Source organism: Thermobia domestica, chromosome 6, assembly GCF_964235325.1.
Source record: "Thermobia domestica chromosome 6, izTheDome1.hap1.1, whole genome shotgun sequence".
Classification (NCBI taxonomy): Eukaryota; Metazoa; Arthropoda; class Insecta; order Zygentoma; family Lepismatidae; genus Thermobia; species Thermobia domestica.
Genome location: NC_137459.1, coordinates 128,474,888 through 128,490,854, shown reverse-complemented (window position 1 = coordinate 128,490,854; position 15,967 = coordinate 128,474,888). Strand labels below are relative to the sequence as shown.

The 15,967-nt window shown below is 36.1% G+C and overlaps 1 protein-coding gene across 2 annotated transcripts in view; it reads left to right on the top strand.

Moving 5' to 3' along the window:
• LOC145688198 (dnaJ homolog subfamily C member 21) overlaps nucleotides 1–15,967 on the top strand; it is an 80,826-nt gene that overhangs the window by 61,613 nt on the left and 3,246 nt on the right. For both annotated transcript variants that reach the window (XM_081762077.1, XM_081762078.1), the window contains exons 8-9: nucleotides 4,190–4,479; nucleotides 11,955–12,268. In XM_081762077.1, coding sequence (XP_081618203.1) covers nucleotides 4,190–4,479; nucleotides 11,955–12,268 — 604 coding nt within the window. The remainder of the gene's footprint in view (nucleotides 1–4,189; nucleotides 4,480–11,954; nucleotides 12,269–15,967) is intronic.

Below are 15,967 nucleotides of genomic sequence, written 5' to 3'. Positions count from 1 at the left end.
CTGTTCAAATTTGACGTGCTTTTAGTCTTACGAAGCTGTAAGCTTTGATTTCTATTAACATTTTGTAGAAAGAAGCATAATTTCACATATTTAAGAATGTTACACAATGTTCGAAAAATGCATACAAGTTCCGTGAAAGTGGTGCCAGTTAAAGAGATGTCTGAGCAAGTAGAAATATAATATAATGTTCACTTTCAGATATTAGATAGATAGGGGGGCGCGGTGGCTCAGTGGTAGAGCGTTCACCTCTGGTGCTTGGGGTCCCGGGTTCGATCCCAGCCCCCGCCAAGTAAACTTTGTGGTGGACAAACACCGTGCTCGTGGGTTTTCTCGGGGTTCTCCCGTTTCCTCCCACTTTCTTCATTCCACCATTTCACTCATCTCTCATCATCACCGTCTCCTTTAGCCTAACCGGCATAACCGTGGGACGTAAAACTCAAAGATTTCATTTCTTTTTTCAGATATTAGATATTTTATGCTTCTTTCGTTCTTTTATAGTTTATTGCCAACAAAATCAAGCTTTCACATTTTACTAAAGAAAACATTAAGATTTTTTTTCTTGTTTTGTTTTGTTGTACGGTATGAAGAGTGACTTTTGCAAGCAGAATTTATTATGTGTGATTTGTTATATGAAATTACTTGTAATTACTGGAGTAAGAGTCTGTGAAAGTTCGTGCTGTATCAGTGATGTCTATAAACCTGTTCAGAAGGGACTTCTAAGCTTTTGGAAATAAGCGTTAAGCTCCGTCCTTCCCAGTTACCATCAAAATAGCATTAAACGAAGCAGTTTACACGTAAAATGAAAATGATATCTAATAATAATCTGAGAAGTATTAGTATGCTGCCAGAGTGAACAAGCTTATCTACTCAGATGGAAGTAACTTAACTTTTTTATTTTTTTGTTTTCAGTTGGGAGCCATAATTTTGATTCGTAATTAACATATCTGTTCCTCAAATATGAATAATGCGACAGAATTTTTCCTACTGATATGGGTAGGACGTGAAATGTGTAGTTTTAATGTTCAATAATATAGTTTAAATGATATATGTTACATATATAAAAATCGAAAAGATGCAGAAATATCTAGTCATATCCCCTCCGCAAATCTGAATGTCTGTCAATGCTATTGTGTTTTATGTATTCTTGTGCGCGTGTATGTTTCTCCTGTCCCTAAGAAATAAGTCTTACAGCTTTTGTTACAAATAGTTCAATCGTAATACATATGAAGGAAACTGACGTTTATAGTATGTTCTAATAGCTTACAATAATTTTATTTCAAACAATTACAAATTATAAGTAAATTAAATATCTTTAGGTAGTTACCGTTGTTTCTTTCAGCTAGTAACGATATCGGATTCTTTGCACAAAATTCTAGAGACAGCTTTCGATATAAGCTAACCCTTCCTGTAAGAACATATACACATTTACAAATCACCTGCCTTCATTTCATCGCCATTATATTAACGTGAATCTAGTAAATGTAGCTATGCGTAAAGGTAGCCTTTTAACTTAGGTAACGACTATTTCCTTGTAGCGGTATTTTCGTTGCTTCTGCAGTACGTATATATATATATATATATATATATATATATATATATATATATATATATATATATATATATAATATTATAACTATATTACAGAACCGATAAGTTGTTTAAACATACAGGGTACATACAATTGTTTTACACTTCTGTAGGCTTATTACACAGCACGATTTAGCAACACTTCTTCTAGAAAGATCTCAACTTTTTCTAGTAAGTATGTTGCAACTTTAGAACACTTACTTCAATTTTTACTCATAGTCTGATTCTCAGAAGAGTACATAAAATATTAAATGTAAAATGTGACATTTAAGGTTAGAAAAAAGAAAATGACTACAGTATCAATGGCGGCCGAAAATATGTTAAGATCCAATATTAAAGTCATCCACAGCACAGAACTTTTTCTGCTTGTAAGAATCATGGCTGAGTAGTATACCATACCCCAATACGACATACAACACTTTAAAATGCAAAGAATTATTACATTTTCACTTCATGAATCTAATTCTAGTTTCTCATAGTTAGGCCTATATATGCTTATCTCATATTCCCCTGAAAAGAAGTATTGCTTCGAAACGATGGTAAAGGACGTAATTATTGCTATTGTGGCTACTTATTTCTTTATTATAATTAACTTTTTATTTTTATGCATTGTAGATAAATGGATTAGTTGTTCGTTTCAAGTTAAAACGTCCCTTTCAACAACAAAACTATATGAAAAGTAGACCCGCAGCTTAACGTGGGATCGGAACAACGTGAACATTCACTAGTAGTCGAACCCGAATCACTCTCACTAAAAACGTGTACGTTAGCCATACAACCATGAGAAACCTCTGTAGAGAGTATACTAGAAAATCAGGAATGATCACGACAATAATAGCCAATAAAATTGCTTGTGGTACACTCCGCATCAAAAAAATTGCGACAGCTAACGCCGTCCAGTTAGGCCACCCAATATACACCTTCTTATCCCATAATTGTGTCAGATAAAGAGACCCCCTCTCTCTCTCCTCCTTTCTTCTCTCCCATACTAAAATTAGCTAACAACATGAGCGCAATTCTTATTTCAAACTACACATGTATTAGTTTCGATAAAATGAAATAATAAAACCGAGACGAAGCAAGATTCATAGGTTGATGTAGGGAGAAACTGGAACACACACAATGAAAAATTAAAACCAATGAATGTCTATTATACAGAGATTCAGAAATGAGACAGAGACAGAGAGAGAGAGAGAGGAGAGGAAAAGAAGAAAAAGAAAAGGAGAACAGATAAAACTGTGAAATTCAAACGTAGTGAGAAAAGAACCTAACATTATAAAGTTCCGTTTCCAGAAATCCAACAGTAATATAGAAATAATGTTTTTACATATTTTTTTTTAGAACTATTCGAATATATAGAGGATGCTTTAAACATTAATTATGTCACTTTCATAATGGATAGCATACTCAATTTCCAGTAGAACTGTATATCTCCGAGACACATCTAGGATAATTTAGAAAGTTTAACACATATGCTTTGTTTCCGCGTGGTTCGATTGCAAATTCGGTGGTGTTCATTGGACGTACTGATTCAAAATACATTCTAATATACCCAGTAGATAGCGTTGGTCATATCCTCCATTTCCGACTACTAATGCAAACTGAACAAAAAAAGAAAAAAAGAAAGAATGAGAAAATTGAAGAGTGCTATTTTATTGCATGTTGTTAGCTAATTTTAGTATGGGAGAGAAGAAAAGAGGAGAGAGAGGGGGGTCTCTACCTGACACGATTATGGAATAAGAAGGTGTATATTGGATGGCCTAACGGGACGGCGTTAGCTGTCGCTTTTTTTTTTTTTTATACGGAGTGTACAAATATTCCTTTCCTAGCAAACGGACTCGTAACTTCATCGTGCACTCGTCATCCAGCTCTCAGAACACTCGAATACATACGCTGCAGTTTTTGAGAATTGAGAAAGTAGTGGAGAATGACTTTGCTCATAAAATTATCTTTGGGAACACATGAAAACGTACATAATATTTGTTGCAATCTTTTTGACATAACACCCCCAATTAGTTGGCAACACTTGCTTTTAAACCTTGACTCTGGCTGTATGATCCAGTCTGGTCTGCACTCTTGTTAAGAGCTGTAAGCCAGTGCTGTTGACGCCTAAAAGCACTTTCCTGATGAACACTGAACTATAGTATACGAGTATTTTTTTCTTTTGTTGAAGAGTCTGATTTCTTGGCTATTAGATATCAGAGATTCTTATATCAGAGAAATGGTAACATGCGAGTGAATATCTGAGTAATGCAGTCATTAATCCGTTTCTATATATGTGAATTCCTCGTAGGTATCAGTCTTTTCCTTCACTCCGATTCCTTCGTTAATTATGTTATCCTACAATTGTTGTACTTGCTCAGTATAGTCTCGTCTAACTCTGCTAGCTCTTCTTACCAAATGGTTTAAAACCTGCTTTGGGGCAGATTATTCATACACACATGCAGTTGTTTTTTCTTAATAATGCTACACCTTTGTTAAAACTGCTCAAATTGTTCAGCAGTAACTGACAGGAGAGTAGCCATTACAAATTATTATTTGTTTCATTTTCGTATTATTATTATTATTATTATTATTATTATTATTATTATTATTATTTCAGTTTTGAAAACCATGCTAGGTCAAGGAAACATAGAGAGAATCTTGTAGTTTTAAACCAAAGATATGCACAAGAAGACAATGAAACAAGTGATAGTGAGAAGCAGTATATTCAAGAGGACCCCTTGGAAGACACTCCTAAGTTGAAGAGAGCCTCCCGTAATAATGCCAGAACATTTTCTGCTGACTATCATGATCATTACGGATCATCTAGTACAATAGATCTTTGTGGGCTGGAAGACGACGCTGAAGAAGCAGCTGGTGCTTGTTATGTATCAAACTATGAAGATGAAGGTAAATATTATCTTTGATAATGTAAGTTATGGATTAAAAAAAGAAAAAGAAAAATTGACTGCGAAGGCATAAGAAGCTTTCCTTTAGAATATCTACAAGGCGAGAACGAAAAGTAATGCAGAGTAGTTTAGCCTGTTAGAATTTATAAAGGTAGCCAAAAACATATACATAGTTCATACCTTTCTCTATTTTTCTATATAAGAATTGACACGCTCTTTATCTTGTTCATAGAAGTCGGCGTGCTGAACGTATAACCAGAACCAATAGAGGAGAAAGTCTGAGCTCTCCTCGTAGTTTGAATGGAATATAGCACTGAAATATTGTCCACCTACGCTAGGCGGCAGCATTGTCGCTAAAGATGCAATTCTCGGGAGCGCGCCTTGTGAAGAAAGCGCTTTGTGATGTAATGGCTTGGTGGCTTTTTTGTTGTTTTTTGAACATTTTAATTTTTGTGTTGTGGAGACTTTTGTAAATGAATCTGTTGTACAAGTTTCTTAGTGTGTGTGTGTGTGTGTGTGTGTGTGCGTTTGTTTGCTTTTTGTGCGACGTGACGGACAATCGAAGTTAAAATGCCTACGTGCTTTGTTCCTGGTTGTAAGTCAGGATATCGCGGTTTGGGATGCAGACATTTTTTTGCGCCTCCTAAAAACGAAGAATTATTTTCGAAATTGGTAAGGGCTATTCCTCGAAGTGATAGAAATCTTACAGGAAAGTGTTTCGTGTGTGATATTCATTTTGCAGACGAATTTATTATAAAAGTATATTCTTTTATAATAAAGGGAGAAACCGTTGAAATACCGAGACAGAGATGGAAATTAAAACCTGGCGCGGTCCCCCACATATTTCCCAATCTGCCAAAATACCTCTCAAAACCCATGAAAAGACGTCGTTCTCCTTCAAAACGTGATCTAAAATGCTCAAGAAGAGATTCATTTAGTGCTGACGGAAATAGCAGGCAACAAAACGAACTTTCGGAAAGTAATGAAAGTGACTTATCCCCTCCGGCTCATAAAAATTTGTGCAAATGTGGAAATGACCACAATGCTTGCAAAGAGAATGTTGCTTTGAAGACAAAAATTAAAAATTTAAATCGCATGGTCATTAGAACAAAAAGTAATCTTCGTAGGGCAAAAACAGAAATTGTTCAACTGAAGAAAGAAATTGCTCTACTAAAAACTAATGAACAACATTCGGTTTCACAAAAACTCGAACATCTTTCTAAAAAACAGAAAATTGTAGTTGATACAATCTTGAAGAAATGTAACCTTCAAAACACCAAGGGTATGCGCTACAGTAGTGAATTTCTTTTAGATAGTTTGTTATTGAAAATTAAATCTCCCAAAGCCTATCGTCATTGTTTAAAACACGAACTACTTCCACTTCCTTCTGAAGCACATTTGCGAAAGCTTGTGAAGGGGCTTAAATGCCCTTACGGAATCAATGAATACGCTTTGAAAGCTATTGAAAATTATTTTCGCGGGGAAGAAGATGAAAACAAACGATTTGGTATCGTTATATTTGACGAAGTTATACTACAGGAAGAAGTGCGTTTCAACTCGAACTCTTTGAAAGTGGACGTTTTCGTAGATTTCAGTGATTACACTCCAGAAGAAAGCAGAGGTGATATCGCAAACCACGCACTAGTGTTCATGTTTGTGCCTCATATGCATAGTTGAGTTCAGCCGGTTGCTGTTTACGCAAGCAAAAATGCTTCTTCTGGAGATATTATTTGTAAAATATTAATTCAAGTTGTTCTACAACTTGAACGGGCTGGTGTAAAAATTATTGGCTTTACCGCAGATGGTAGTCAGTCAAACAAGAAAGTTTGGAGAAGTTTAGGGATTTCTGGACAGAAAGGAAACTTAAAATGCTGCATTCCTAATCCTGCTCACGAAACCAGAAAACTTTGGGCCTTTTCGGATGCTGTGCATATAATAAAATGTATGAGAAATTATTTTCATGACAAAAGAGAATCTCTTTACTGCAACCAGACAGTGAATTACGACTTTTATAGGCGAGTGTATGAAACTGACATTACACCCGCATATGCAGGAATGAGGGTTTGTCCCAAACTGACTTCCTCTCATATAAATTCTTCTTCATTTCAAAGGATGAATGTACGAATGGCTTTTCAGTTGTTCAGTGCTTCTATGGCGAACGGAATGAAGTTTTACAGAGATGTCGTTAAGGTAGAAGAACTTACAGGAAGTGAACCAACAGAAGAATTTACAAGAGATGTAAATAGTTTGATTGACGCCCTGAATGCAACAACACCAAAAAATGCACTCTATAAAGGTTGCACATCTTATTCCGTCTTGCGAAAATGGAATACCATTCTTAGCAGTAACGAGAACACGTTTGCCTCTCAAAGGACACAAGAGTCGCTTAGAGTAACACTTCAAAGCACTTTGGAAGCGTCAGAATATCTGTGGGAGAAAGGGTTTAAATATGTTTTGACAGCTAAGTTTACACAAGATCCCCTTGAACGGCATTTTAGAATATTACGATCCATGAGCTGCGACGACTATCCATCAGCAATAGACTTTTTACAATTGCATATGCTACAATGTGTTTACGTTCCTACAAAACTGGCTTTGGAATCTAGAGAAGATTGTGAACAAATGACAGACGCACCATTAACATCATTCGTGCACCAAATGCGAACTCTGGCTAAAGACACAGAACTGCGTAACAAGAAAATAAAGGAAGATGCGGAATCTATCGTAAAAAGCAAAATAGTGTTGAAGGAGAGTGATAGTGAAATAGCAGATTGGGAAAACATGATGCCAGTTTTGACCGGGGTGAATCTTAGTAGGGAGTGCTTAGTGTTCTATTTGGCTGGGTATGTTGTACGTCATATTTCTAAAGTGACAAACTGTACAAAATGTGTGACTTTGTTGCGTAGAGATCCAATAGACCTTCCAAATACAGCAGAGTTAACATTGATTAAGGACTAGGCTCCAAAACTAAAAGGAACTACTTAACGTATCCACCCAAAAGTGTATATAGAATTTTGTCACATGTGGAAAATACCATTGCAGAAAAACTTAAGTCTACACGTAGCATGTGGGGTGATGTATTTTTTGATTGTTTAGATAATATTTCAGATATTGATGTTCGATCTTCGGAAGTCGGTTGTTCTGTGCAACATGCAATTAATATTATTCCAAAACTTGTTATACATTACATTAAGTGTAGATTTTTTTTTACGGCAAGGAATTTTAGAAGAGAGCTCCAATCATCAAATACTGCGAAATCCCATCGCAAACTTTCTAAACGGGCTGCCAGTTGATTGCCGAGTGGTAAGTAGATTCCTTTCTTTCGTCTATAGCGATAAGCGCGCCGCGTAGCGGCCGACCATGGGTACTACCTGAGAGCTCAGACTTTCTCCTCTATTGGTTCTGGTATAACTATCCCGGAACAAGGAAATTAACTCATTCAACTGAGTTGAATCGCTGACCGTCCATAATTATTTCAGAGGACCAGAGAAATGAATGTGAAGTAACCAGATCCGGACCCAGCGGTGGATGCTGGGGTACTATCCTACCAGACAAAGAAATTTTGGCACGATCATGCGGAACAACATAGGATCGAACGTTGTCATGAAACAGTCTGATATTTGAAGCATATCGATCAAAGCATTTTTGACGGAGGGAATTATCAACTTCGTTAATGTGTTATTGTAAATGATTGCACTCATAGGGATCCCATGTCGACGAAACTTTGCGTATCCAGAACACTATCAACAGTACTTGTTGAGCACAGTGAGTGGTTGGTTTTCTTAGGATGCGGAAAATCTGACTGTTTCCATGCGGATTGGACCATTTCCTTTAAAGAGTGTAGAATACTAGAACTTATCGCCCGTCACTGTACTTTCGTGTGGATAGCAAAACAAATAGTAAGGTTGACACCTGGACCTTCTGATCATTTAACATGTTTTTCGTCATCCATTGCGCATGATAGTCCAATTTTCTCTTTACAATATCGTATACTGTAATGTACAAAAGCTTTTCTTAAGAATCTTTTCATTTTCCTCATTTTCATTTCACCGATCCTTCCATTAGCATTTGCCCATTAATTATATTTCTAGGGCAGAAGCGTGACGTGAAATTAATTTTTTATTATTATTATTTTCTTTTCGCACTTCGTTTCTTACGTTAGTGTGACTGTAGCAAAAATCTTCATAGTTTTGATATTCTACAATCAACTAGTCTATTGTGTAGTGTTGATTCGTACAAATCCTAGGTTTAGTGTTCATTTACACATATAAATCACAGGCTTAATGCCAAGTACGTTCAACAGTTTACAAGTTTACAACACAATATTGCAAGATACTATACACAAAATGAAATAAAATAAAAAAAATTCTTACAAAAATTGTATCTAAAATTTTACACTTCGGATAAAGCCGTAGCACGCAGACTGATAACAACTTCAATGAATCATTTAAAACTAAATAAATAAATAAAAGTACATTAATTTAAGAGCAAAAACAAACCCAAGAATTTGTAACATTTAACCTTCATACTAGGTGGTGAGGAAAGTAAACTAAAGTGTTATGAAATATTTTATTACTGACATTTCTGCTGTAATGGTGGATCATACAATAAAACACAGATACAATAAAACAGTGAATTGATGCAAAGCTAATTAAAGTAGTTTGTAAATAGGGTGTTGATAGCAACAGCTATCATAGTGTATAAAGAGGAACTTGAAATTGATAAACTGGATACCATGTATAGTGATACGGACCATTTCCTTCAATATTTTGTGGATCAGGTAAATTATTGTATCAAAAGGAGGTGACAACTATCAAGGAAAGAAGTTGATTGGATGTGTTGAAGTTTAATGTCCCTTTCAGCACCGAGGCTGTATTGAGACGTGAACCGACATCTTAACGTTAGGTCCGTACCGTATGTGCTCCCAGCGGGAATCGTATCCCGCACCGAAGTACGTTAATCATATAGCCAAGAGATCAAGTATAGGAAGATGTTCAATTGGAAATCAAATATTTGAAATTCCAGTGCCGTTCTGGTATAAGAAAGTAAAATAAACGTGATTACTGAATTTTGTTTACTGTGATCAGTGGAAAAATATAGTTTTGAAATAAAACCATTGTTTCAAAAACTCTGCTCCCTGGCCAAGTAAATTTGTTGGGTACAACATTGTGTCCGTGGTTTTTTTCGGGGTACTCTTGTTTCCTCCCAGGGGGGCGCGGTGGCTCAGTGGTAGAGCGTTCACCTCTGGTGCTTGGGGTCCCGGGTTCGATCCCAGCCTCCGCCAAGTGAACTTTGTGGTGGACAAACACCGTGCTCGTGGGTTTTCTCGGGGTTCTCCCGTTTCCTCCCACTTTCTTCATTCCACCATTTCACTCATCTCTCATTATCACCGTCTCCTTTAGCCTAACCGGCATAACCGTGGGACGTAAAACTTAAAGATTTCATTTCATTTTTTGTTTCCTCCCACATTATCATTCCACCAATTATTCCATCATCATTCGCTTGCCTTAGTCATTCCTCTCCCTTAGCCTAAAGGGAACAATCGTGAGACATTAAGCTGAAATATTTTATTTCCTTTTTCAAAAACACACTATATGTGGAGATGCTATTAAAAATGTGAGCGAGAATTACGTAACAAAATGAAGTTGACCAGCCCAAACCTAAAGGTGTAAGTAGTTGTAATGATGGAAATAAAACGCGATGTATCTTCAAAGATTCATAAAAATCCACTAAATATAGATCAATGAGAAACTAGTTCAGCAGTATGAAATACAGTCACACCATGTCAAGTGAGTTTCCAATTAGTGAACAGTATCTTAATTTATATCATGGCTCTTTTTGTCAGTTTCTGTGCATACAATGACGATTAATGGAGGAAGAGTAATTAATCATACATCGTTATGCTTTCCGTAAAAAATTAAGAGGCAAAATAATTATATACTGACGGCGATTATTACTATTAGTGTGTTGAGAAAGATTTTCGATTATTTCTTCATTTCCCTTTAAGTAAACAGTATTATTATCCCTTTTTATATTTTACATGGTGTTTTAACAGTATTTTAACTATTGAGATTTTAATTATTTATTTCTTGCCATATAAATCACTTCTACGTATTTCAAACCTTCTGTGGGCATAAATTACATTTCCTAATGCTTTATAGCAATATAATGATTATAAATAGTGGAAGGGCGGAGTAATAATTCCTCCGTTTTGAGTGCATCTGACTCACTATACAGTTCGACTCATTGACACTAAAAATTCGCATGTCCTTTCATTTGTAGAGTGAATGTGCCGTATTCGATTAGAAATTGCTGGTAACAACTTCATTTGTAGAATGGTCGTAACTAAAATATTACGGGGTTTAATGTAAACTGCTCATCCCTGGTGAACGGGGGTCCTAGTTTGATTCTAGTTCGCGCCAAATGAGCTTTTCGTGGTGGATAAACATTGTGTGCTTAGGTTTTCTCGGGGTTCTCCCGTTTCCTCTCACTTTCTTCATTCTACCATTTCGTTCATCACCATCACTGTCTCCAATATCCTCGGAGTATAATCATGAGACATTAAACTATAATAATATTAATAATAATTTTATCATCAAATTGAGCGAACAAAGGTCTCCGCAAGACAATTACGGAATGTGTATCTTCAGGGTGTCTACTGACCCGGGAAACATGGAATTTACTTTTCTAACTGGAAAGGAATTTGCTTTTGTACCTGGAAATAATCTGGAATTTTACCAGAAGCCTGGATTCTTTTTTCTCAAAGATACCATTTTGTGTAACTACTTTTGGTAAATTTTAGAACTTTCTCATGTAGTAAAAACAAAATGTAAGAAAGTTACTACTACTAAGGGACATGAATCACGCTGGAGAACTGCTTGTTTTTGTCACTTTTTTTTTTCTGAATTGGTCTTTTGGTAGGGGTTGTTAACAATAATAACTGTACCATGTTTAAAAATGCATATATGCCTGAAAAATAGTATAAATAGACCTGGAATCACCTGAAATTACAGAACAAATATTTAGTACATCCTGATCTTATATTTCAGAGCTTCAAATCAGGTTAAACAATAATAACGTACAACTTTCATAAGTGAATTTCAGCTTAAATATACTACATAAGATATTCGTTGACTCAATGATGCTGTTTAGTTCATGTGTGATTTTGGGCAACAACTTATCTGTAGTTTTTAAGTGTCTTCCCAAATTGTTGTTCCACCAGCTGTTCCATAATCATTTGCTTTCACCAATCATCCGTTTCGTTTGGCTTCTAGATTGTAAACGTAGGACGTAAAAACAAGAATTAATTTAATTTCAGTTTACACATAATTTACAATTCGATTTTCTAAACTACTATATCACTGCTGTACACGACAGCTATATCACTTGTAGTTTTTGTGTAATAAATTAAGAAAAGTGTTATCGGACTTTTGGGGCACGGTATATATATATACACACATTTATATTTGGTTTCAGATGCTGCTAGTACAGTGATTGATGTTAATGAAGAATTGAGTGATCCAGAAGAAAATTTAGACGGTTTTTGCGAAAGGATGAGACGTTTATCTACTGACAAAGGTAGGATTGAAGAATCTGAAACTGATGAGGAACAGCGCGTAAGGGTAGAATGCAGAGATACTAAAGCTAAAGCCGAGAAAGAAATAGTACCTGAGTTGGTTGACACCGAATATGATACTGACAAACAAATCGCAACAGGAGCTAAAAGAAAGAAGCGGAAGATGGGTCGTGATAAGAAGAGTGTCTCAGGGAAAGAAGAAACTGAAGGAAAGGTATGAATTTTAAGTAATTTTTGTAACTAATTAAGTTTTAGTTGCAACACTAAGTAATTTTTGTTTTGTAGATAACATGATTAGTCACTGAAGGGAGGAAGATATTTAAATTGCAACTCTGGTTCATCTTAAGTCTTTGGAGTTGACTGTCCCTTGTTTTTTACAGTTCTGGTGACGAGAACATTTTTAAGTGAGCGTGTTGACATACATTCTTACAGAGTACTTCAAATCTCGGAGTAAGGAAAATGTCAGGGAAAATAATACGTAACCTAGAAATCAAGGAAATTTGGGGATTTAGCTTAGGAAATGAAATGTTCCCGTTTTATTTAATAAGTCGATAATTTAAACACTGGATCCAATGAATCAATACAAAAATGCTCCCTTAAATAAGAGAATTTTCCCCCCTCTAGATTTTTCGAATATTAATGAGGATAGAAACAGGAAACAACTTTTATATTGTAGGCGAAAATATTATAATTACGAAATATCTTGTTAAGGAGATTGGTTTAGCAAGATTACGTTTATATTTACCCTGTCCGTGTGTGTATCCGTTCGCAAGACGAAAAAATAAAATCTGGCTACAGCTTTGGTCAGTGCGTAAAAGGTGAAAAGTTAGGGATAGAATTGACTTACGAACGCAATATTCAAACCGAAAGTGATTAATAAACCATTACCGGTTTTTGCGGTGATCACAATCGAGCAAAAATTGGAATAAATATCGAGAAGTGGTTTTCTGCAATCGACTAAGCGTTCTAAGAATACATTTTGAAACATCTATATCATGTACTTCACCAAAACCGGAAGCGATAGAAGGACATTACAACTTTCTTTTTCAGTATTGAGCTACACGGGTCAAAACTAAAAGATAGCAGTAGAGAAAAAGAATGGAAAGCGTTTTCCCTTAAAATCTATTTTGCGTTCTAAGAGTAGACATCTCTTTTAATCCCTGTTCAAACAGGAAGTTTTACATAGAAATCACTTTCGGGTTTAACTTTGCTCGCAATAGAATACAAACCGTAATAATAACCTGAAGCGTTTTCCTGTGGCAGAAAATCTACCACTTCCAGTTTTAATGGTAATCGCTATATAGTAAAAACGGCACTAATAGCAAGAAATGTTTTTTGTAATCAGTTAAACATCCCAAGAATATATTCCCTTTTCGCTTTTAATGTATGTAAATCGAGGACGTAATTGCATGCTCGCCCATCGAACTCAGTACGACAGTACCACGCAAAGGAGTGGTTTATGACGGTATACAGAGTGGCCCAATTTAATCTTTCCACGGACATATCTCGAAAACGGTTGAACATAAATGAACTGTACAAAAACTCAAATAGTAAATACCATGAGGAAAATCGAGTGGTGATGTCGGGATGCCCCCAGGTCCGCCCTTCAAGGGGACCCGGGGCCCAACTTAAAAATTTAGATGGAAATATGGGACGAGTGACACCTCGTTCAATAGATCTTTCAAAACTAAAAAGCGATGAAGCAAAATAATTTTTCATATCTGTCACCGTATTCAAAATGGCCGCCAAGATATGTTACCTGTACCAGATAAACGTCCAGTACCACTAGTGTGAAAACGGTTGAACATAAATGAACCAAGCAAAACATCAAATAGGAAAACCCTGGGTCAAATCGAATTATGTTGTCGCGGTACCCCCCAGGGCCGCCTTTCATGAAGGCCCAAGTCCAACTTAAGAAATTTTAAACGAAAATATGGGTAATGTGATATCTCGTTCGAAATATCTTGATACACTAAAAGCGCTGAGGTAAAAGATTGTTCATATGGGTCACAGTTTTCAAATTGGCCGCCAAGACATGGTACCTGTATCAGATAAAACATCCAGTACCACTAATATGAAAACGGTTGAAGATAATAACGGATGAACAGAATAAAACTCCTATAGGAAATCACAGATGGTATTCATCATTCCACTGCTCGAAAATCTATATTATAAAAGAGAACGTACAAATCCTTTGTTCCCTCATCACGCTAATACGGCTGAACCAATTTCTTTCATTTTTGGGGGGTTATTAGGATTTGGACCCTAGATGGTTTTTATCATATCACTTTAATTTTTAATTACCAGTGTCTTGAGATAATTGACCATTCAAGTGTCCATAACGTACAAATCCTTTGTTAGTTCATCATAGGTAAAAATAAACGTATTTATATGCAACCCGCATGACCGTGTCACTCGGCGGGTTAACATAAATGACAGGCGATATAATGTTAACATTTACTGGAATCTACTATGGTTTTTATCATATCACTTGAAAGCGAAAAAGTAAAAATTATCTAAGTAACAAAGTTTATTGCGTTCCGGGGTGACCGCAGCGAAGCGGGGTGAACGCTGCTAGTGTGGAATAAAGAAGATGATGATTGGAGTAAAATTGCCATAATGCAAAGGAAAAATTCTAATTCCTAGAAAATCATAGTTCCAATGTACTCCGTAAGTGGGTAAAGCGGGACGGGAAGGAACGGTGAAATTGCAAATGAGAACCTTAGCTTTTGCAAGTTGTATCTACACAACGAAATTATCTGAAATGTGTTTGTATAAGAGATAGATATCTGTAATGGAAAAAGTAGGTAATATTCTTGTTAAATGGTACCTTCCATTTTCATTGCAGGCAATGATTTGTGCAAAGATGAATCAAGTGAAATGCAAAACCAATTTGTCGAACAATGCAATTTTAGAACAATGTGTACAAACGTTGGTTTTGCTCAAAAGACGTCTGCATAATATTGGTTCATTACAGTACCAATCACTTGTATACCCAAGTGTTTCAGACAAACCATACCTATTGCAAGTAAATGTGAGGTTCTCATTTCAGATTTTACCATTCATTCCCGCTTCACCCTGTTACGGAGGGAGATCGGAAAGATAATTTTCTAAGAATGAGATTATGTCACGTATACTTTAATAATCTTTTTCTCCCTTGGATTATTCTCGAGGTGTGAAATGATAAATACCCTCTGTGATTTCCCATGCGAGTTTTATCTGATACAGGCACCATGTCTTGGCCACCATTTTGAAAACTGTGACCCATACGAACATTTTTAATACCACAATGCTGTTCAGTGCATGAAGATCTATAGAACGAGGTGTCACTCGCCTCATGTTTCCAGTTACGCACTGACCAAAGCTGTAGCCAGATTTTTTTCGTCCTTGCGAACGGATACACACACTGACAGGGTAAATATAAACGTAATCTTGCTAAACCAATCTCCTTAACAAGATTTGTTCGTAATTATAATATTTTCGCCTACAATATAAAAGTTGTTTCCTGTTTTTATCCTCATTAATATAGATACCCTGTATATATATTTTAAAGTTGGGCCCCGCTCCCCTTGAAGAGCGGCCCTGGGGGAAACCCAAATATCACTATTCGATTTGCCCCATGGTATTTCCTATTTGAGTAGTTCTTCAGTTCATTTATGTTCAACTGTTTTCAAGATATTTCCGTGAAAGATTAACCCTTATCCGGGCAAGACATTTTTGTAACGTAAACGGGCAACCGAGGCCTGTGAGGCCCAGTATATATTTTAAGTGCAGAATACACAAAATCAATGCCTATTGTCACTTACTGTTCAGACTAGTCTAGAATGTACCGGTATATATATTTTTGTCAAGTAGCCAAACTTCGTGTCACGCTTTTGTAAGCCGACCAAACAGAATAGCAAATCCGGTCCAG